Raw genomic sequence first — 21,890 nt, forward strand, 5'->3', positions numbered from 1 at the left:
ATTATGCTGGGGGAACCAGCTGATGGAGCTCAGGAGGAGCCCGGACACCGCTGATGGAGCCAGCACTGCTCCTTGGTCCTGTGTGTGGAGGAAGCAGGTCTAGCGCCCCCCTAAGCTGACAGTCATAACCCTTCATCCATTCCGCGGGGACAGGACCGCTGCTCCGTCAGTTTCTTTCCCCGCTCTTGAGCGCCCGGCGATGCGGTGCTGAGCAGGTGCGAGCATCGTGAAGGACACACGGACGGACGCGTTTGCCCGCTACGGAAGGTAAGGACACGGGGGGCTCTGGGCTGATTCGTGAATTAAAAAAAAAAGAAAAGAAAAAAAAAAACTGGTGGAAGATGATTTCCAGAGAAGCCGGGCGCTGCGTTTTTGACAGCTGGGGGAAATCAGTGTTGTTTACAACAGACTGAGTGGGATGCGCGGATGGGATGGAGCTTGTGCAGCCCTCCGCAATGCAGAATTGTTAACGATGTGGGTATCAAGAAGCTGCATTTTTCCCCCTCTTCTTCTTACATCGTGGTGACAGATGCAGAGAGATACCGTGTGTGCAAGATCTGACTTACCGTGGCGTGGTGGGGATGATGCTGTTACATGATCTGCTGCACATCCTGCCTCCACTTCCCTCCCCAAAAAATACAAGGCGACGCACACGGCGATGATAATGCGATGTGCTAAAGCAATATGTGCTTTAAAGTCATCAGTCCGAGGGTTTAATTGTGCATTAATTTGACCACGCCGGAGGCCATAACCTAACAGCGCCGCACATGCCGATGATTCAAGCAGCCAGGAGATTATAAGGGAGCACCAGACGACTGTAAACACTTTCATCTGGGGTGGAACTAAAACGCATGTCCTGGTGTTGATTGAGGCGTATAGGTCGGCTCTGTCATCTATGACTGGCAGATTGAGCAGCGGTGTTTAGTAATGGCTCATCGCAGGGTGATTCTGCCAGGATGTCAGGTGCTGGAGAAGGTGTCATGGGCGCGTCCTGACTCACCAGACAGCAGACTAGGCTTCAGTGGAGAGAAACTGTTCGAGCTACATGTTGCCCAAAGTGAGGTCCAGGGTGCTGCCAGAAGTCCTGCAAGGATTTCCTGCAGGGTCTTAATTATTCTGCTTATGATTTTTGATGATGGAGGTGCAAGTCCTGTAACTACACTGCTTAAAATGAGTTAGGGATGTTGGGATGGGTGCATATGCATGTGCATGGATGAGACATGATCAAGTCAAACAGTTAAATGTCCCTAACTCATTTTGAGTAGTGTATGTACCAGTTCATGGGGAACCGTGCGTTTACATTGCTATTCTGCATCTATATGAGGGTCACTGATGGGAAATTGTTGTGATGTCTCTTAATAGATGCTGTGGCTCTGCTCACTGTGGCAAAGTCTGCCCCGAAACTCAAGATGTTTACCAACCGGACCAGAGCACTCTATCACGTAATGGCTTGATTTTTCGATAAAGCGTGGTCCTAGATTTCACAGTGTTGTTCGATAATGGCTCGAGTGCCTGGCTTTTGAACAGCTCCTTATAAAAGACAGCAGTGTCTCCCGTAGGGTACTCTGCAACTTTGCTTTGTGGTTGTCCTTGCGATTCAGGATGCAGATCATTTTTCACCAAGCTACTAAGAAGGTAATTATGTTTATGTTTATTTAAGGGTCCCCATCAGAAGCACATGGATGAGCCTCTAGTCTTCCTGGGGTTTCTGAATTATGACATCTAATATTTGTTTGATATGCACAGTTCTACAGTTGTTTTGGTTTTGTGGCACTTTATTGGATTATTGGTCTCAGATGACCATTTTCATGTCGGTCGTTTGCTCCTTTTAAGATCTTTGCTGATCCAATATAAAAATGTGTTTTCAGATGATCAGTGAATAAACGTCTGACGACTTCCTGCTCCCACAGGCTCTGTGCACTTCGTTGCCATCCAATGTCACGTGTGAGCTTCTTCACTGTGTGTTCGTCCTGACTGAATCAGAGCCATGAATGTGGCGCAAAGTGTCAGAGGGATTCCATGGCCGCCTGTCAGGTGGACCACTTTATGAATCCTGTAAGCTCGACTGCTGCTAATGCATCCTGTGCTGTCCTGTGTACACCCTGAGGACAGACCCTCTCCTTCATGCTAGGCGAATGAATTTACTCTGCTCAGAAGTAGGCTAACCCACTGTGTGCAAGGTATCATCTCACTTTTTTTTTTTCAGCGGCCAAACTCTATGATGAAATATGTAATATATAGAGATCTGAATTTTGTAATAAGCTGTTCCCTGACAGCGCATTGGCTGTGTGAGCGCGGTGCCTTGCAGAGCCTGCATGACGAAGAACTTTTTACATAACACAGTACCCCCCAAGACATGGCTGTTCTGTGATGCATTTCAAGGCTACAGCCTCAGCCTCCATTAGTGTCACAGTCAAATGACTCAACATAACCGTACACTTATTTCTCCTTTGGTTTAAAGTCTCAGTCACACACATCTGTCATGTATTGAGGTAGACAGGCTAACTTCACCTGAGGCAGAAAATAGAACTGTCTTCAACCTCCCCATCTCCACTTCAGTCAGCATGTAACTTGTGTGTAACGAAGGTGAGAGAGGTTGCTTTTAGTCATCTAGTCATCTTTGTTACCGCAAATCTGTCGAGTGCATGAAGAGTTCTTTCATATTCAGCAAGACAGTGTTTTCTTCCCATTTTCCCCGAGTCCTTTAAACCTTAATTACTTTATATAAGCCGCGTGATTTTGGTGCACAAAGCAGAGCCTTGGATATTTGCCATCTAAGATTAAGGTAATTTTAGAGTCGTTTTAAGAGATTAGATTTGTTTCCAGATGTCCTTCCAAGCCCTGGGCGACAAATTCTTGGGCAAAGTGTCAAAGCATTAGCAGAGGAGACGAGGATAGATTTTGCGTGTGATTTTTAAAAGACCCCTAAACTGATTGGCAGCGTTGGCATTTGGCAGCAACGGGGCTAGTTTGTTAGGCGCTGCTTGTTCTGTCACCCTGAATGCAATGTCAGTCACGGTGGAGGGAATACGTCCTGTGGACTTGCTTCATTGTTAAAGTGAATGATATAGCAAGACGAGACGGCCTCAGCACATGAACAGCAGAAACACGTGTGCACACACACACACACACACACACACACACAAACACCGGCCTTTATTGCTGCAGTTGTCTTCGCTGCATGTACAAGTGCTTCTCTCTGTCCTCCTGCTGACAAAACACACGATGCTCTCCTCTTGATGCTTCCTTTAGATTGCTCAGCAATTTACGCACCGGCGATCAATAGCGAGATCCACTAATGGTACGGCAGCGAGGCAGAGACGTGACGCGTTCTGTGTTTGCCTGGAGACAGACCTCTCCTCTGTTCATGCCTGTGGAGGAGAAAGGGCCTCAGTCCCCATCTGCCATCTTTGGCTGTTTGAATGCTAGTTGCACTAGCCCGCCATTGATTCTCCCACTGTGGACTGCCCCCTGCTCTCAGCATGTACAGTTCGTGGCCTTATAGATCTTCTGTGCAGAGGCTGAGCTAAGTAGGAAAAACTCACAGGCACAGTGCACATTTGTATGCCACTTGTTGATTTTCCATCTAATTTGAGCAATGTTAGACTCAACTGTCAATGTAGTTTGCTCTTCCATTAGTCTTTCAGATATTTAACAGTTTCGTTTTAATTATCTTGTTAAATGATGATGCTTGTTTGCTTTGTAAAGCCAATAGGTACTGTAGAAAGAAGAGCCGTGCAGATTAGAGCTGAAATGATTAGTCAATTAATCGATTAGTTGACAGAAAAGTTATCAAGTACAAATGCCAAGCACTCGCTGGTTCTAGCTTCTCAGAGGTAACAAATGCTTCTGTTCTTATCTCATGTGACAGTAAATTGATCTCTGATGAAGATTTTTCAGCATTTTTGTTAATCCAGAAAATAACGGCACATTTAATTGCTAATTAAATGGTGAAGAATCCTTTGTTGCAGCCTTCATGCAGCTAACAACGTTAGCAGTGTCTTAAGAAGCACATTTCTATACATGCGTGGGACTTTCCTCTCAAGTCATTCACTTTGTTTGACTGAATAAGGTTTTGTTGCCCGGACTGATGTTCTATTTCTGGAGCCACTGTTGAATCTAATGATCTTGAATAGTCGCTCCCGGCACTTCAGCTGGCTGGTTACTTTATTGCCAGACCCAAAATGAATAACTATTCAGCCACACTGGATATAAGTCATGCATTTATGTGAATGTGAGTCATCTAGCTCTTTCTGCAGTCCATGATTTGTATCTTACATATCTATGATCAGGATAAAATACAGCCTGCATAAATGGCATTTTGTTGATTTACATGAATTCAGCTCGATGCTAAAAATATAAATAGATTTATTTGATATCAACTGGTATTTTTTTTGTCTATTTATAGCATTAAAGCTCGTGGCGAGAGATGTTATTCATCTACTGACTAGGTTTGAAAAACGGTTTTGTGGAAGTGGCTTGCTTGTAAAAGCATCAAAAACTCCCCTGAACATATAATCTAAACTGTATTTTTATCAGAAAACATTTAATCTGTTCCCTGCTCTTTTTCTCCTTATCAGTGTGATTTTGTTTGTTGATAAGGTGCCTCAGTGACTCACGAGTCTCCTCCGGTTTGTCTGCCAAAGTGATGTCTCATTCAAAATCTGATTGCTCTGCTTCCGTTAAGATAATGTGGATCGGACAAGCAGGTAATGTTCAGAGATTGCCTTGTATCTCCCCCCTGCCACTTAAGGGGGAAATAGGATGACATTGATCAATGTCACCAAAGTGCTGTCTTAAAGTTTCCTGTTCTGTTACAAGGATTTGTCAGTGGTCTGTTGCGGTGACTGAGGAGTTTAAATCCTCAAAGTCTTGGAGAAAAAATAATCAAGATTTATTTATTGAAAAGGTCACTGATGAACTGGGTAAATGTTCATTGGTTTGAAGGCCATCTCTGTGTGTCTGATGATTGTTGATGTCGACTTGCTTTGATGACCTTAAGACATCATTTCGGCCACCTTTAACAACAATTAAAATCTGTAAGTAGGTTACATTCGACAGGATTTCACTTCTTTCCTCTGATTCGTCGCTCAGTTTCCTCAGAGATATTTTTAGATTTTACAATCAAAGTAAATCTTTTGGGATTTACGGACTCAATTAGACAGAGATTACGAATGTGTGCCCTCTGCCTGCTAATTTCTGTTAGCGGCGTGTTCAGCCTTTTTAATTTTTTCAGATACTATTTGACTTCCTTCATTACCATGTCAGCACAGAAAATTGTTTGTTTGCATATTAGCAGGGCAAACCTTATCTGGCCTCACTGGGATGCATTCAATTTCCACAGTAATATCATGAGTTATTTGCTCATCAAATAGCTAATTGCCTTTTGGTTGTTGTTAACCAGTTCTAAAGAGGTTTGTATTTAATGACGATAAAATGTAAAAGCGACAGTATTGTGAGGTTAACAAGTGCAGAGGACAGTTTTCCCTAATTAAGTAGTCAATTGTAAGCATCTTTATGTGAAGGGGTCTTAATTAAACTACTCCTCAAAGTGTCAGATTACCTCTTGTGACTTTGTTTAACATTTCACTGAGCAGAAATATTGTGTTACACACAGTGGACTGACTTCTCACATGGGAGTCTTGAGCCATCTGTTTTTGCACCTTTGTAGATGCAGGCAGATGCACTGTTTACACGGCTCAGACAACACTACACTATATGCTATTTTGGTCCTTTAAGAGATGACTTTCAATTTCATGCTATTTGAAAATCGGTGGAGTGTGTCTGATTTATTCCCTGGGATTTCAGCCAGAGTGCTGCAATGTAGAAAACTTCTACAGTTGTCAACAAGTAAATTCCTCATCTGATGAGGTTTTTTTTTTCTTTCTTTCATGGTGTTACAATACACTGTGAAGTCCAGATCGTTATGAATGACAGAGCTTATTTGTGAGGACCTTTGAGCGAGCCTTGAAAATCAAGGGATAGCTTTGGTGTGGGAGACATTTTGGATGAAAGGATGAAAGGTTGGAACAGAAATAACAACCTTTGTTTCTGGCAAAACCTTACCTTCACAACTATATCCCCTCCGACATTGTAATTTGTTTCATAATAACATCATTAAAGCGAGTATTTAGCTTCATTTTAAAGATTAGACTACCTCTGTATCCTTCATCATTGATATTCTCAGTAATGGGCAGCATTGTTTTGGATTTAATCCTATTTAATCTGTGTTTATCATGGGATTGTGAAAGCTTACTGTAGCTTCGATGGCTGTTATCTTATGGTGCCGGGGATAAAGAACAAGCCCGATGGTGCAGGGAACTGTCCAATTACGTACAAAAGCGTCTTCCTCGTTGGGGCCAAGCCACTCTTGGGGCCTTTGAGCAAGGCCTGTTGCTATGGTGCTGGGAGCATGTGTGGAGGAAGACAAGAACACACCTCCATCTACATGCTAGTTAGGCATTCAAGCCTCCCAACCACACTCCTGTGCTTATACAATCGCCTTTCATGTATACTGTATGATGTTTTCATGCTAGCCCAGCATATGCTGCCTCACAGTGATGATGAATGCTGTATATGTCTGACAGCTCAGCCCTGTTAGTGCGATAGCTGGAGTCATGAACTCCCCACCAGTTGTGTGTTGACAGAATTGAAAGACTGAGGGGGTCAAAGAGGATTCTCACACCAATCAGAGACGTCCTTGGTGAGAAGCATACTAGTTCTTTAGCTGGCTGACCCCTAGCCTTCTGTGGGAGGGACTGTATGTGTGAGAAGTGTATGGATAGAAGGCTAATTTCAAAGAGAGCCCAAAGGCGAAGGCCTCCTGGCACGTGGAGCGAATACTGAGGGAGCCAAGCTCTTGGGAAGCCTCATTATACATTAAGGGGCGTCCTGTTTTCCCTCTCTCTGGACAACTGGACAGCTAAATTGTTTGTGGATCAATAGTTTAGCTTCCTACTGGCTCCGCAGAGTGAGTGAAGTGCATTTAAACCCAAGAAATCCCATTACGCTTGGCAGAGATGGGAAGCATAGCACTAGGGGCCTCCGCCAGTGCTATTGCTATGCCCATTATTCAATCTCCCTGTTTGTTTACCTGCACTACCTCTGCTGAGACCACCCATACTCATTTTATGCTCATGTTATCTAATTTTATTCGACTTGCATATGCTCTGCTACAGGGTTTCATCCATAAATACGCCGTGACGCTCACATGTCTTTTTAAAATAACGCAACATGCACTGTATTTTTATATCATTCTTTGGCTGCTGTAACTCCCGGCACACTGCCTATCACTGAGAGATCTTCACTAGCGGGATCGATGTGTTGTGCTCCACCACAGACCAACTGATTGTATATTAATGCAGCTTATTATGACTGGAGCCTTTCTGCTGCCTGTCTGTATTGATTCAACGCCTATTTAGAAAGCCTGTTGTTTTTCACTTCAGCTCTTTGGCTATGTAAAAGGCAGAGAGAAAAAAGGAGGAGAGGGAGAAAGAAGGGGGGGTTCAGGGGTATAATGAGAATCAGAGAAGGACAAAAACATTTGGAGCTCTTCCTTCATTCCTCAGATCAGTGTAACCAGAAATAAAAGCTGTGGCTGGTGCGGGCTCTGGGCTGTGGGCCGCCGCTGTCCTCTCCTGGCTCCCTTTTGCCGTGCTGCCGGTGTATTTGTGTGGCGCTGGTCAGAGATCCCAGATCCTGGGCCCTATGCTGCATCTCTACATGAAGAGCCCATTGATGTGGGCAACATTAGCATTCGGTGTAGGCGAGCACGACAAACAGGTTGGTTTCCCGTTTCACACTAACAGACCTGTTCTCTCTGGATTCTCTCAAAGGGTCTCAAATCAACCCTCTTGTTGCATAGCTAATGAGAGTGGATAAAAGAGGTCAGACAATGCTTATGTAGCCCTCTTCAGTCGAAGCAGTGTACTCTTTGTATAAGGCTTCGAGCTGCCAACTGCCACGTCAGGGCAACACTTTCTAGCTGGCGTGACACTGTCACATCTGGCTCACAAACTCACACTGTGATGTAACCACCTGCGTCATGTTTTCTGTAGGTGCTAGTGGGACAAAAACCCCCAGCACTAATAGCTTCCGACAAAGTACCCTAAAATGTCCCCGAACAAAACTCGCTCTTTCCAGTTGGCATTTCATTATTCAGATCTGAAAACAGCATTCTGAAGGGATCTGGCTGACTTATGCATGAGACTTGTGCACTAATTATGCTGCAGATTCTTTTCCTTGGCTCAGTTTGTAGCTGCAGGAGCGTCTGTTGCAATCTGCTAATTCACGGCACTGACATTATTCTCACAATTTTTACTTAGCAACAGCAAATTGCCCCCGAGAAGAAGCGGCTAATATTACCCTGTGCAGAATAACACATTCGATCTTGGTGTTTACCATCTCTGTGTTTTAATTAGCATGAGTCAGACGACTGCTTGAGCAAGTCATCCTAAAGCCAAGAGAGAGAGAGAGAGAGAGTAGGGGAAGCCAGCTCCCTAATTACAGATCCTTTTCTTCTACCATTGGACGTTACAGCCGTACTGTAGAGGAATTTACATGAACAGTAAACAGGCAGATAATGAAGATGGGAGTGAAGACACCAGCCTTTCTCTTCTCATCACTGGCTGTCTAGACTGAGGGAGGTGCCAACAATCGCAGCAACAATTCCCCACCGGACTGATAATATCTCTCACATCATTCCATGGAGAAAAATAAGCAATGCATGCATATTAATAGAGTTTTTGTTCAGAGTTCAGTAGGGCTTTGGCAGTGGGCAGCCCCCATGGAGTATGTGTGGGCCTCTAGGTGGCATGTGTCAGTAGTGTAGTGGCCAGTTGGATTATTCATGAAGAAGGTGTAATGGCAGTGAGTGAAGGAAAGGGCATCCAGAGGTGAATCTGACTGGGAGAAAGAGCATTGAGTCCTTTTTTTTTTTTTTTTTAGCATACACACAACCGCGCACACACACACACACACACACAGTCTTTGCAATACTGACTCTTATCTGCGAAACACAGCTCCAGTCATGCTGCACACACAAGGCTATAGTGTGTGGAGGACAGACGGAGTGAAGGGCACAGTGTCACAGTTCGGCAAGCACACACACACACACACACACACACACACACACACACACACACACACACACACACACACACACACACACACACACTCCCTACACACATTCACAAACACACAACAACACATGCACAATGGATAGAGGGAGGAGGGGGTTGTACTTTTCTTAATTCCCCTGCAACAGAGGACAACAAGACAGAGAGAAACATTGCTGTTCTATGTGACTGAAGGGGGATGGAAACTACTACGTGTTGAAGAGACTGATGGAGCACTCAGTATTATAGACACTGACCCATGACCAACCAGATTATGATTTGACTCCAGTACAATGAAACGAAAAGGTTGCAAGAAATTAATGCCCTGAACTAACTGTATATATTAGGCATTGGTCTAAATAATCAAATGAATCATGTTTCACACGAAAGGTTTTTCAAACAAAACACAAAACTGGGAATACTATGGATAAAAAAATGTAGTTTAATAAGAAACTGTTAATATACTTTTTTAATAAAGGAATAGTTATACATTTTTGGAAGATGCAACGTGACCTTTGGGCAGAGCCAGGCTAGCCATTTCCCCCTGCTTCCAGTTTTTATGCTAAGCTAAGCTAATTGTCTCCTTGGTATATGACGATGTCCACAGTGAAACTATGTGTTTCTGAATTTGAGGTAGTGTGTCCTCTCAGAGTTGCCATAAGGCATTAACACACAAATGAGTCACCGCTGTCTCCCGCTGTCGCTCTGACGCAAACTGCGACTGTCTCACCCAGCCGAGAGAACTGTGTCCTGTCACCAGCGATGGGAGTTAGATCAACTCTCACATCACTGCCTGACAAGTGTCCAGCGTACATCCCCGTGCCGGTTTTAAAAGGGTATTTGTCGCCTCATCACGTCTGTAACTTAGCTGTGTCGAGCCTTAGAAGCCTGGAACAAAGTTAGCTGGCTAGCTGTAATGAGGATCTGAGAGAAAAACACTGACAGCGTCCTGCAGAAAAAGGAAACATTGCTGCCAACAATGTGAACAGGTGCCTTGGATTCGCCTAACTGGGCTGGTATGAGTTAAGGCAATAATAAATGAGACATGGAGAGGTTACTTCATTACATTGAGTCATCATCCCACATGTCACAAATGACAACAACTCTTGGCTCACTGCAACTCCGCGGAAGACACACTACTTTTTTGTGCTCCTTGGTGGGGGGCCTTTTAAATCACATTGTTACGATGGCACTGGGCTCAGTAGTCGATGACTGTCAGCCAGTGGCGATGGATGATGGCATCCAGCTTCATATTTAACGGACAGACATGAGAGTTGTTTTGATCTCATTTCTCAAGATGTCAAACTACTCAAGCAAAAGTGAAATCATTGAGAATTTTTAAATGATTAATTAAAAGATGTCTTTTTGTCAGCTTTGCCATGTCCTTGAAAGTGAATGCTGCTAATTAAACCACAATCGTTGTGAGAACAATTACATGTACATCTTTTGAAATGTTATTAAAATGATGCTCAGTGTAGCTGAATGAAACCCAGCACAATGTAGGTGAGAGGGCCCAGTGAGAACTGTTAGGGCAGTCAAGCAAAAGCATCTGTTTGAAGCATAATATATGAAAAGTCTCTTAACCTACTTTAGCTTCCTTGCTGCGACTGGAGGGAACGCAAGCTTGATTGGAAACGCTGTAAACCATGTAGATGCGTGGGTTGTTATCTGAGCCATGTCTCTGACAGCACTTGGACTGTGTGCAAACAGCTTCATAACAGCGAAGAAATAATTTCCTTATGTAAAGTGATAATCTTGTGATCCGAATGCCAGAAAGCTCCCACGCATCTGCACCTCTTTACGCTGACACAGCCAAGTCATGTCATGATGTACCAGTTTTTGTGTTTGAAGATTTCCGTTTTTGAAGCGACGGCACATTAGCCTAATCATAGCACCAAAATTATCGACACAGTCAGCTGATTATAGTCTGGCATCTTGATCTAAGCACTCATTTTCAATACATCTCCCTCTGTTCTTCTGTGTTGTTTAAGTGGGCACCTGTTCCGTGTCATGAGCCATGATCACATGGTGTGACTTGGCTAAGAGGCACCAGATGACTCAGGTCTTTGCCCAGGCTGTGCTCATTGTCAGTCGGCACACATGCTGCTTTCCAACAGGCCGTCTGACTGTGGCCATGTGCTCACCAGTAAACACAGGTGACTGGGTCTGTTGACACTGTGTTCCGGACATGTATGAATACGATGGTGGAGGGTCTGGTCCAGGGTTTATCTTCTTTGCAAATATCCCTGCAAGCATAAATTAACAGAATCTTTTAAATGACTAACAGAGAAACAGTAAATTGGATAATGTTCCCATGCTGTAAAGCAAATATTAGCTTGTCCCAGCTGTCAGACTCCGGTTTCTGGCAATTTGAATAAGATCTCAAACTTGGCTGTTTTAAAATAGAATATGCAGCTTCTCAAGGAAGGAGAACTTGAGTGCCAGATAACAGGGGAATATTATTTTACACATAAATGCACCCATTGAGAGACACTGTGGCGCTTGCAGGGGCACAAGAAGTGGAGGAAGACTTCCTGATGGGTAGGCATGAATATGCATGTCGCTTCTTAAAAGCACTGGCACAGACTTATACAGTATGGCAGTCAATGGACTCACAGAGCAGGCTTTGTCTCGTGTACTTTCAACTCTGGAGGAGGTGTCTGAGCCTCTTGTTTGAACTGCTCAGCCCTAAAGTGCCACTGCAGAAATCTCACAAGAGAAATCGCTAATCATGCTTAAGAAAATCTTTAAGACTTACAAATGCGGTATCACACGAGGAGTCTTATTTCGGGTTAATTATGTTTCCCCACTCACTACTTAATTACTTATTTATCAGTAAGATCGTTGCGTGTTTACATTCCCCTACCCAACTCCGTATTATGATATTTCATCTGGGATTCATCGAGGTTGAGTTGGTTTAATGAATCTCTCTGTGATAACTTACCGGAGTAAACAACTCTGCATGCGCCTGGTGCACCCAATCTTTAAACAGGCCAGACGCACTCCAGACAGGCACCAACTCCAGGGGATTTGTTTCTCCATCTTATTTCCTGGAATTTAATGTCATTCATCTACATCTGCCTCGGAGAGAAATCCATAGGAAAATAGGAGATATTAGAAGTAAACAAATATCTACAGAGCTAGCTGTCAAGTTCTGAAAGCAGCAAATTGCACAACGATGCCCTCGGCAATAGGGCTGCTGTTGCATCAAAGCTACAGTGGAATTGGGAGTTAACAGCCAGGATGGGTTCCTCAAATTAAATTATCATTCCCAAAGCTTCAACACGTCCAGCGCATGCATCAGTCTGCTGCCCCTGTCTGCCTCTCCTATGCTTGTGTGTTCATCCGTTTTTCATGCTTTAAGAATATGTGTGAAGCTGTGGCCACAGATTTGCCTACTGGGACCGAATCTGCTGAGAAAAACAAATAAAGCAACAGACCTGGTTGTTGGGCAAATCCAGACGCATTGTTCTTGTACAAACATACACTGCTTATAGGGAAGGAAACCTAACACATACATGTACAGTAAGAGTGTATATATACTAGTTTCGGATCTGAGCAGGCAAAAATTGCTTTGTGTAATTACTGTGAACAAACAAGACTAATAAAATCTCTGCTAGATTTCCTCTTGGCACAAAAGGATTTTATCAGCTAAGGGTCTGTGCAGGCTCCAGCGCAGAGAGCTTCTCATAATGGTGAAGTGAGTGAATGGCAATGTTAAAATAATGTCCGGGGTGTTTTCTTGTTCAGTAAGCTGGAAAGTGCGAACAAAAAAAAACACAGTGCCAAGAAAATTGGATAAACTTGCAACACAAAGCAAAATTCTGATGATGCTTTGTACTTTTTCAAAGTCAACAAATCCCATGGATATACTAAAGTCAACAATACGTGAATCATACAAACAAGTAGTTGTATTCGTGGTTGTGCAGAGAGTGAAACACCAAAATGAGCTACACTGTTGCACTGGTGAAGTGCTCCTTCATTACCAGCGTGAACGTGGGCACTGTGGCTTGTGTTGGTACCGCAGTTACTCATTAGTGCACCAAATCCACAGCTGAAAAGCATTATTTAGTCCTGTTTATGTAATTGCCAACAACTACAGCTGTTGCTCAGCTGTTTTGGGAAATGATTTAGGATTTGTAAACAGTCTGAAAAGATTTTTGTCGCCTGAATAAGCTCGGGATTGAGAGCCACATACAAAAACCCAAACATTGTTGATTTTGGTCTTATCGCGGGCAGTGCTGTCAATAGAGTAGCACTGGAGAGGAGGCTTATTCTATAATCATCCTAATTATGCTGTTGATTGATGATTAATGAATAAATACTGTGCGATTTACTGGACCTCTCTTCTTAGACTTACCTGAGTTGCACTGACAAACATCGATTTATCTCCCGATGGAGTCCATTTCTCAGACATTACTCTGTGTATCCTAATACACAAGTTAATTGATTAATAAATGTCAATGATTGGCTTGTGGCTCGCCCACATCCACAAAGACATTACTGTATCTCTCGAAATGAAATGCATGTGACCATAACTGACTCACATTGTGCATTAATGCCCATTATATCCTCATGTGCTCGGACGGTCCATTTTTCTCGGCCATTTTACAATCAAAATTGCTGGTGGTGAAAAGGTCCGCTGGAGTGTTGAGGCGAGGAAACACTTGCACTCTTCAGCTGACTCGCACTTAGAGCTCAATGCACACACACTGCTTATTCACACCCACCCGCCCACGCACTCACTCTGGAGTTGCTGGGTTTGTCTGACAAAAAAATTAAGTGTGTGTGGAGGAGGGGATGTTTGGTTTGAATGCCACGAGAGGTAAAGATTACAGCCATTACACAGACACAATAGATCTGTGTGTCTTCTAATAGTCCCCGCTTTGAGACTCCTCAGCTGAAAGCTTCTCACCTGCAGTTTGTTCAAACAGTCGTCTGAGCAGACATGGATAATGAAGACAGAACAGCCCGGAGGCGAGATGCTTGTGAGGAGAAGAAGAGAAAAGGATGAAGGAGTGGGCAGTTAGCTTGCAACAGAATCTGTTTTCTTATGATTAGCCTCAATGCTTTGATGTACAGTGATAATTAACAGACAGCCTGATGTTCGGTGTTCAGTTGCCCACTCTATTGTTAGAGGGAAGGAGATCATGTTTGTTTCTATTGGAGCATGTTTGCATTCGAGTGCCTTGAAGAGATAGAGAGAGAAAGAGAGAGAGAGTGGGGGGGAGAGTGTCAAATCTCCAGGACAGTGGGAGACACAAACATGGGACCTGGCTTCTGTGCTGTGACCTTGTTTGCTAATTAAGTGTCAGACCTATTTTTCCACTCCAGAAAAAAAAGCTCATATCTTAAGGCCGAGATTGCCAGAAGGCGATGGGAACACTCGCCACTGTTGGCTGAGTCCTCAGGGTCTCTGTCTTTGTGTGTGTGTGTGTGTGTGTGTGTGTGTGTGTGTGTGTGTGTGAGTAAAAGTCAGGAGTATCATTAGAGATGCTACTGTATGGGTAGGCTTATTTCATGAATACTGCATAAAGCCGTGAACAGAGATGTACCAGCACAGTATAATGCTGCAAAAATGTCACTGTTACTGTCACAAGTGTTGGCTCCAGTGATCTGCTTCACACAGGCCCAGTTTGGCTGCGAATCCTTACAGAAATAGACAACATGTCACATGGAAGACAACTCATAAGTAGAGAGAGCCAATAAATCAATTGTACTGTTGAGTCACAGTATGTTGACTTTCCAGGTCTTAAGGCAACGTTGCATTTAATTGCTTGAATTTTCTGATTTGAGTGTTGTAGCTCAATAAAATGAACAGTGAATCATGTCTGGGCATCATTATCACATTTAGAGCTGATTAGTTAATCAGCTGATTGGTCAATCAACAGAAAATTAATTGGCAACTACTCTGATAACAGTAAAGGTCATTGTTTTGAACAAAAATTGATTTTTCTGGATTTTATGATCCCATATGATATTAAATTAAGCATTATTGTGATGGATTGGACTGAAACAACCAACTTGGGCTGACAAAAGAGTAATTGATTTGTATTAATAATAATAATCTTGAGTTGCAGCCCTTTTTAAATGACAGAACAAAATAAGTTACCTTAAGCACTAATAGTGTTCTCCATATTAATATGCGTACTGATACTGAAGTATTAAATCATACCATATTTATATGCAAATACTGACCCATTTTAATTCCTATCTGGTTATTTTATCTATAATCAGTTGGGTTCATCACAATTATCATCATCATTATCATTATGATCCTTATCGTCTTATCGAGCATATATTATCTCACCCTATAGAGTCTTTTTAGTTTTTTGTTTTGTTGCATTGTTTTATTTTAATCATATTTTATTTATTTGGAATAGTTTAATATTTGTTTCACATCACAATGACTGAATATTCTAAAGAATTAAAATTTAATTGCACTTTGAAAGGATTATATTAATACGTTTTCATATAATCATGATATCAGTGCCTTAAAATGGTCTTAAAATGACAATAATACTGTTTCTCAGACAATTAGAAATGAGTTGTTATGATTATTATTATCCATGTAGCTCACCCCTATTCATACATTCGGTACTATTAAAAGAGATTTTTATGTTATTTTTTTCCATTAACTTCAATTAGCATTGCCTTTATATCACATCCCAGATTCGTCATACCGATGTGAAAAGTTGTTTTCTTGACATATTTTCCTCTTGTCTCTTTGCATTTAGCGGCCCGCTTTACATTGTATGTGTTTTGCTCAGCGGGCATGAAAATTGCCCTATTTAATGACAACCTCCCATGTTCCTCGAGGTGCAACACTGAGAACAAGTCACTGACCCTTCATCTGTGCGCTCCTAACTCCATAGAAGGTGCTGCTTGAAGTGAACAACAGATTTCACTACAGATGTCTGTTTTTTATCCCCTATTGTGCTGATCATTGTTGTATGTTAATGCTGCAGGGCACAAGTGATTGTTTGTCCGGTCCTAAAAAGAGCAGCATTGTGTGTGTGTGTGACACATATCAGTCACTTCAATGCCAATGTTGACCTATATAGGAAGGCCTGGGTCAAGGGAGGGGCAGGCTAGCCACAGCATAGGTCAGATATCTAGTCTAATGTGCCTTAATGTAACACTCAGTGACATGACATGCGTCAGACTGTGCTATCACACAGATAGCCAAGAGGAGATGTATGTGGTACTTTGGCCAATCCTTCAAGCTGAAACAATTATGTGTTTTTGCTGTGTTTATTGTTGTGTAATGCAGACTTCTGGATGAAAGTGACACATGCAAACCTTCACACATGCACGCACACATTTACTCCAGATCCTCGCTCTCGCTCAACCTTGCACTCACTCTCCTTTTGTCCTCACAAACAGTAAACACTTCCAGATACACATCCAGATTGGGAAATTACCATTTCTAAACCGATGTTTCCGTTTGCTAATTGGATTCATACGCATGTTCTGTTGGACAGGATGGATAGTAGAGGACAGGAGAAGATGGACTGACTCCCCAAGGGGGGAGGGGAGGATGCACAAAACTCATGGTGACTCAAAACCATATTATCTTTGCCTTGATGACTCCTCTGGTTCAGGAATCAATACAGCCTGACTGGCTCCAGGGGCACGGGGCCCACTACAGGAAGCGGATATCTTTAAACTATCTATTATGGATGAGAGGAGGAGTGTAAGGATGGAAAAATAAGAGGAGGAGAAAGAAGGGAAGACAGGGCCAGAGCCAGAGGAGAGGGATGAGAGGGTGAAAATACAGGAAGGAGGGATGAGAAAGAAGGGAAAGTGAGGATGGCAGCAGGAGGAGATGAAGGTGAAGATTGCAGCAGGGCAGCGAGGCTTGCAGCTGTTTGTTTTGTTGTTGTAGCTCAGCTGCCTCACTGTGGCTGGGTCCTGCTGTTCCTCCAGTGTGGCTGTAATGTTTATTTCCAGCTGAGGGAACGGACGCAGACCTCACAGCTATCAAAATTAAATTGTCTTCTTCCCTCCCTCCCACAGTTTGTTCTCACCCCTGAAACATGCCAGCAAAAAATGTTGTATTACTTTTTCTCCTCACTGTAGCATCCGTCCCATGGTTCATACTGTAGTCTTCTTATTAATCTGTCCTCGCTGTAGTAATATCCCCCCCCCCCCCCCCCTCACTGAGGCTACCATGCTTTCTGGTCATCCCCCCTTTTCAGTCTCCCTCTCTCTGTAGCACACATGCAACCCCAACCCCCTCCCCTCTCTCTCTCTCCCTCTCTTCACTCTCATGCTCCCTTTCCTCCCTCCTCCAGTGTGATGTGAGGTCACAGCTGGGGAGCCCTATGATTTGACAGCTAAATGTTTATGTGAGGGTGCATTTATGTGTGTGCGTGTGATGGAGGAGGCTTCTGCGTCGCTGAGTGCCTGTGATAGAAGAGGGCAGGATGCCATGACAGCAGTTGCTAACCAGCACGAGCAGACTAGCAGTTTATCCTCAGGCATACTGTGGTGGAGAGATATACAGCTGGCTCCACTACTGCCAACGCTTACGGGACTGTAACTGCAGGCGTGTTGGGGTGCCTCTGCATGCACCTCAGGGCTGTGTGCTCGGGAACAGAGGTGGGTGGCAGAGCGGGCTCACTGTTTGGTTTATGTGTGTGCCGTGTGGAGGAGCCAGAGCGGAGTGAGGAGTTAAGAAGTTTGCTGGTTTCTCTCGGCTTATTATAAAAATGTGTGCCTGTCTGTATACTGTTCGTGCGTGTGTGTGTTTGTTACAGCTCAACTCTGCTGGCTCATTATCTCCAGCATCCTACCTTGACACTGCAGTGCTGCACACACAAATGATAGACCTACTGAAGCATTATGTGTGTGCGCCTGTTTGTGTGGTTGCTGTGCATGCACCTATAAGTTTGTAGGGAAAGCAGCGGTGGCTATCGCATAGGGGTGTCACAATTTCAGTCCTGAATTGAAAATTGATCGAAATGAGCATTCACTTTCAATTATTGAAATCAAAAGTAAGATCCTGATCTCCCAGTATTTTTTTCCCTCCACGCCTCCCTAGTTTTTTTTTTCCCAGCACGTGTCCGAGGAAAAACAAAAACAACACTTATGTATAGCGTGGGTGTGTCGCTGCGAGCAGCCACCAGGATTAGAAATGCTAATCCTGGTGGGTTTTAACAGGTGAGAAAACTTAAGCTATTGTTGTAACGTGAAATATTTTTACATTTTAAATAAATTATTTAAATTCGTCCATATGGCATAAGTGTGGTACAATCGCCCAAAATAACCCATATCACACTTTATACCATCTTTTTAAAGAAGAATGTGAAATTGGTTGTCAGGGCGTGAAACCAATTATATGGTGACCTTTAGAAATCAAGCCTCAATAGTGTATCAGTGGCAAAGCTGCCAGGGCTGAAACAAAGTTTAAATCGAAAATGAATCAAATTGTGACCTTCAAAGCGAAAGTTAAAACAGTGGATTTGGAGAATTGTGTCACCCTTAGTATCACAGTATCTGTGCCACTGTCACTTATCTACTTTTTTGTGTATAAGTGTGCATTTGTAAGTGTTTCTGAGTCTTGTGATGTTTACATTTTTCTTACTTGAGGCCTTACTTGCACCCGTTTAAATATTCATTGCTTATATATTCATTCATTTTTATGTATTGCTGTATAACGTGCTAAATGTGCAGTGTGTGATTTATTCATATCAAGCCTCAGCTGAGGTGTTTGTCCTATATGCCCTGTGTCGCCTGTTGAGGCAAATAGTCTAGCTTCAACACCATGTATGCTGCGATAATGTTGTGCCCTATATACAGTATGCATTGTTCATCCATGTATGTTGCGTTTGTAGGCCTTAAGTATTCAGTGTTGGAAATGTCGCTTGTGCTGAGTGTTTTTCCAGTTCAGAAGCTGCTTTACAACTCAGATGCGGGTCTATTTGACCTTTATGTAATGACTTCCTGTGCATTATTTTATGTCAGTGGGCTTGTACTATCACCACCCTCAGAATTCACACTCCCTCTCTTTTTCTCTGTGCTTTGAGAAAATGTTGTCGGAGCCAACCCTGCTTGTGCAGAAGGTTATGGAGGTTATGGTAATGGATGCATAATTTCCAACCACATGAGCAAACATGAATATTGAATAAATGACTTTGTTAAAAATGCGCCAAAGAAGTGAATCAATTGATACCCCGAGGCACTGAAAATGTATATCTCAGTCAGCTTCTCACTATGAGTACTGGGGTTCTACGATTTCGGTTTTGGTTTGAATAGTTCAGGTTATTGAAAAAAATATATATCTATATTTCTAGAAGTTATGTTTTATTAACCACACTTTTCCCGCTGGTTCTAAGTGTTGGAAAAACCTGCTACTATGCACCAATTAAAATTTGTAACATTTGAACCAAAATCGGATAACAGTTTTGGGGATGTTGCTGAAGTTGTCTCTGTCACTGAAGAATCTTCGACTCTTTAACTCTTAGTAAGTCACGATCAAGGATATTTATACTTTGTTACCGTTAAAGTTATTTAATGTTATAGAAGAAAAAGTTAAGTTTTAATGTTTAGTTTTCAGGGGCCCTAATAGATGTTATCACACGTGGCTCACAGCTTCTCATCCATCTTCAATTCGCTTCAGTGATGTGATGTAACTAAGTACATTTACTCAAGTACTGTACTTAAGTACTTACACTTTACTTGAGTATTTTGTTTTCTGCTACTTTATACTTCCACTGCACTCCATTTTGGATTCAAATTGTACTTTTTACTCCACTACATTTACTTGAAAACTTTGGTTACTAGCTACTTTCCAGATTGTATACTTAAGTACATTTATTATAAATACTTTAAGACTTTTACTCAAATATTATTCTTCAAACACTTTGGGTACTTTTTACAACACTGATTTGCTTGATAGAAGAATAAACTTGATGAGCCTCGGTTGTCCTTACTTGAATGTATGAGTTACATATACAAACACATACCGTTAACAGAGTTTCGGTACAGCATGTACACAACAGCTTCACCATAACATTAAAGTAACATTACATTTTCTCAGCTTTATACAGTATCTCATACAGTATGTCACACAGATTCTGATCCGACAGGGGGGCTTCATATAATATGTGTGTAATTCTTGGTCAATGTCGTCTCTTAGCTCATAATTATTCAGGGAGTCTGGAATCGCCTCAAGGATCATCTATATCTGTACCTCCAGACACCCAGAGTCTGAGTGTGAAGGACAGTGGGGAACCAAGTCAATGCACTAATTAAACATTTTTATGAGACAGAGCGTTATACACGATCGCACATTTCTCCCACGTTGATAAAAATTACTTTCTTAACTATGAGGTTTTTTTTAGATGAACTCTCCTCTATCAAACAGTGTATAATCCGATTGTGCTCTCCTCCCCACCTCATTTGCCAGGTGACATGCAGAAAAAAAGCACTCGCAATGAGAGCCGAGCGCCTTTCAAGGTGCCTTCATTCACCCAAACCCCTCAGCTCTACTCGTATTAACATGCACACAAAAGCTCTTTTGGGCAGGTCGGGCTCTTCTCTAAGTCACAGGTTGTGCAGCTTGCTCTGCCTCTATTCCCTTCGACTGACTCATTGAGCAACAAAGAAAGGCTTTGAGCAAAGGCTCAGATCTGGGCAATCAGGGCCAATTTACTTTGGCTTAAGGTCAAGCCTTTTGAGGGACTGTAGTCGTGTCTGCCTTATTATCAATCAGCCATGAACAGCAGCAGTAAAGCCCTGTCGACAATATGCAAGACAAGTTAATTTATTCATGTGCGGCACGTGAATACATTCTGATTCACTGACCTGGTCTTAATCTGTAGTTCACGAGGTGACAGTTCACTACATATCGAACAGGACAGAGTTAATGTGGTTGTTTGTTGGAGTAAAACCAGTAAAATGGCAGATGAAATGATAGATTGTAGACCCCAAAATCGTTGTAGAAAATCTGTTTGAGCACATGAAATTCTCCATAAGAGCTATGCTCACTGTCATTGGATATGTACACTGTATTTCTGTTCTGCCTTTCATGCATTCAGTCTCCTCATTACACTGCTGACATTCAATGGCACATCAAACGTGATCATAGGGAGAGGAAACCAGGGCACATCAGATTATAGACAGCTAAAAGACTTAACCACAAATGAGGCTCACATGCCGTCCATCAGTGTTAAACATTTACATCTAATCTGTGTTATCACCAGATCTACTTGAAACAGTGTTTTTAGTTGATTCGTGTTTGTTCTAATAACATGGAGCAGAAGGTGGGTCTACAATTTGCACAGTAGGATGCATGATCACTCAGCTGCTGATCATAATTTGCTGATTAATAATCTAAATAGATGATTGGATGGTTTTTAATTTCACTCTGTGTGATCACAAACTAAAGCCAGTTTAATATGTTGAACAGAAAACCACATTGGCAATGAAAACTCCTCATGTGTGTCAAGCGCAATATTGGAATTTTCCTGTTTATGCTTTCGGTGCACTTCCACATAATGCGCTGTTATTTGTTTATTTAGTCAGTAATTATTTTCTGCAGCCGTGCTGTATAGAAGTCGTGCACGTGGTGGAGGTGAGTATTGCATTTTAATGGACCAAGACAGAGATGGTGGAACATTTGAAGATTTCATTAGGGGTGGGTGATATGGCCAAACAATAATATCATGACCTATTAAATACATTCACGGTCCATGATCTGAATTGCGATCTTGTTTCTCAATTTTGAAATTGCCTTCTATAGCCAGACATTATAGGCTCTAAATTTCT

The 21,890-nt window shown here is 42.5% G+C and overlaps 1 protein-coding gene across 2 annotated transcripts in view; it reads left to right on the forward strand.

The window, feature by feature from the left end:
- cntn1a (contactin 1a) overlaps nucleotides 1–21,890 on the forward strand; it is a 68,322-nt gene continuing 46,432 nt past the window's right edge. The window contains exon 1 of one of the 2 annotated variants that reach the window (XM_084364716.1): nucleotides 1–267. Coding sequence is in view for 1 of the 2 variants with exons in the window: in XM_084364715.1 (XP_084220841.1) it covers nucleotides 17,688–17,720 (33 nt within the window). In the remaining variant the exon portion in view is untranslated. Of the gene's footprint in view, nucleotides 268–17,612; nucleotides 17,721–21,890 lie in introns of those variants that run through there. The other variant, XM_084364715.1, reaches the window with a different exon arrangement.

The sequence above is a fragment of the Pagrus pagrus genome (assembly GCF_965226575.1).
Source record: "Pagrus pagrus genome assembly, chromosome: 10".
Taxonomy (NCBI): Eukaryota; Metazoa; Chordata; class Actinopteri; order Spariformes; family Sparidae; genus Pagrus; species Pagrus pagrus.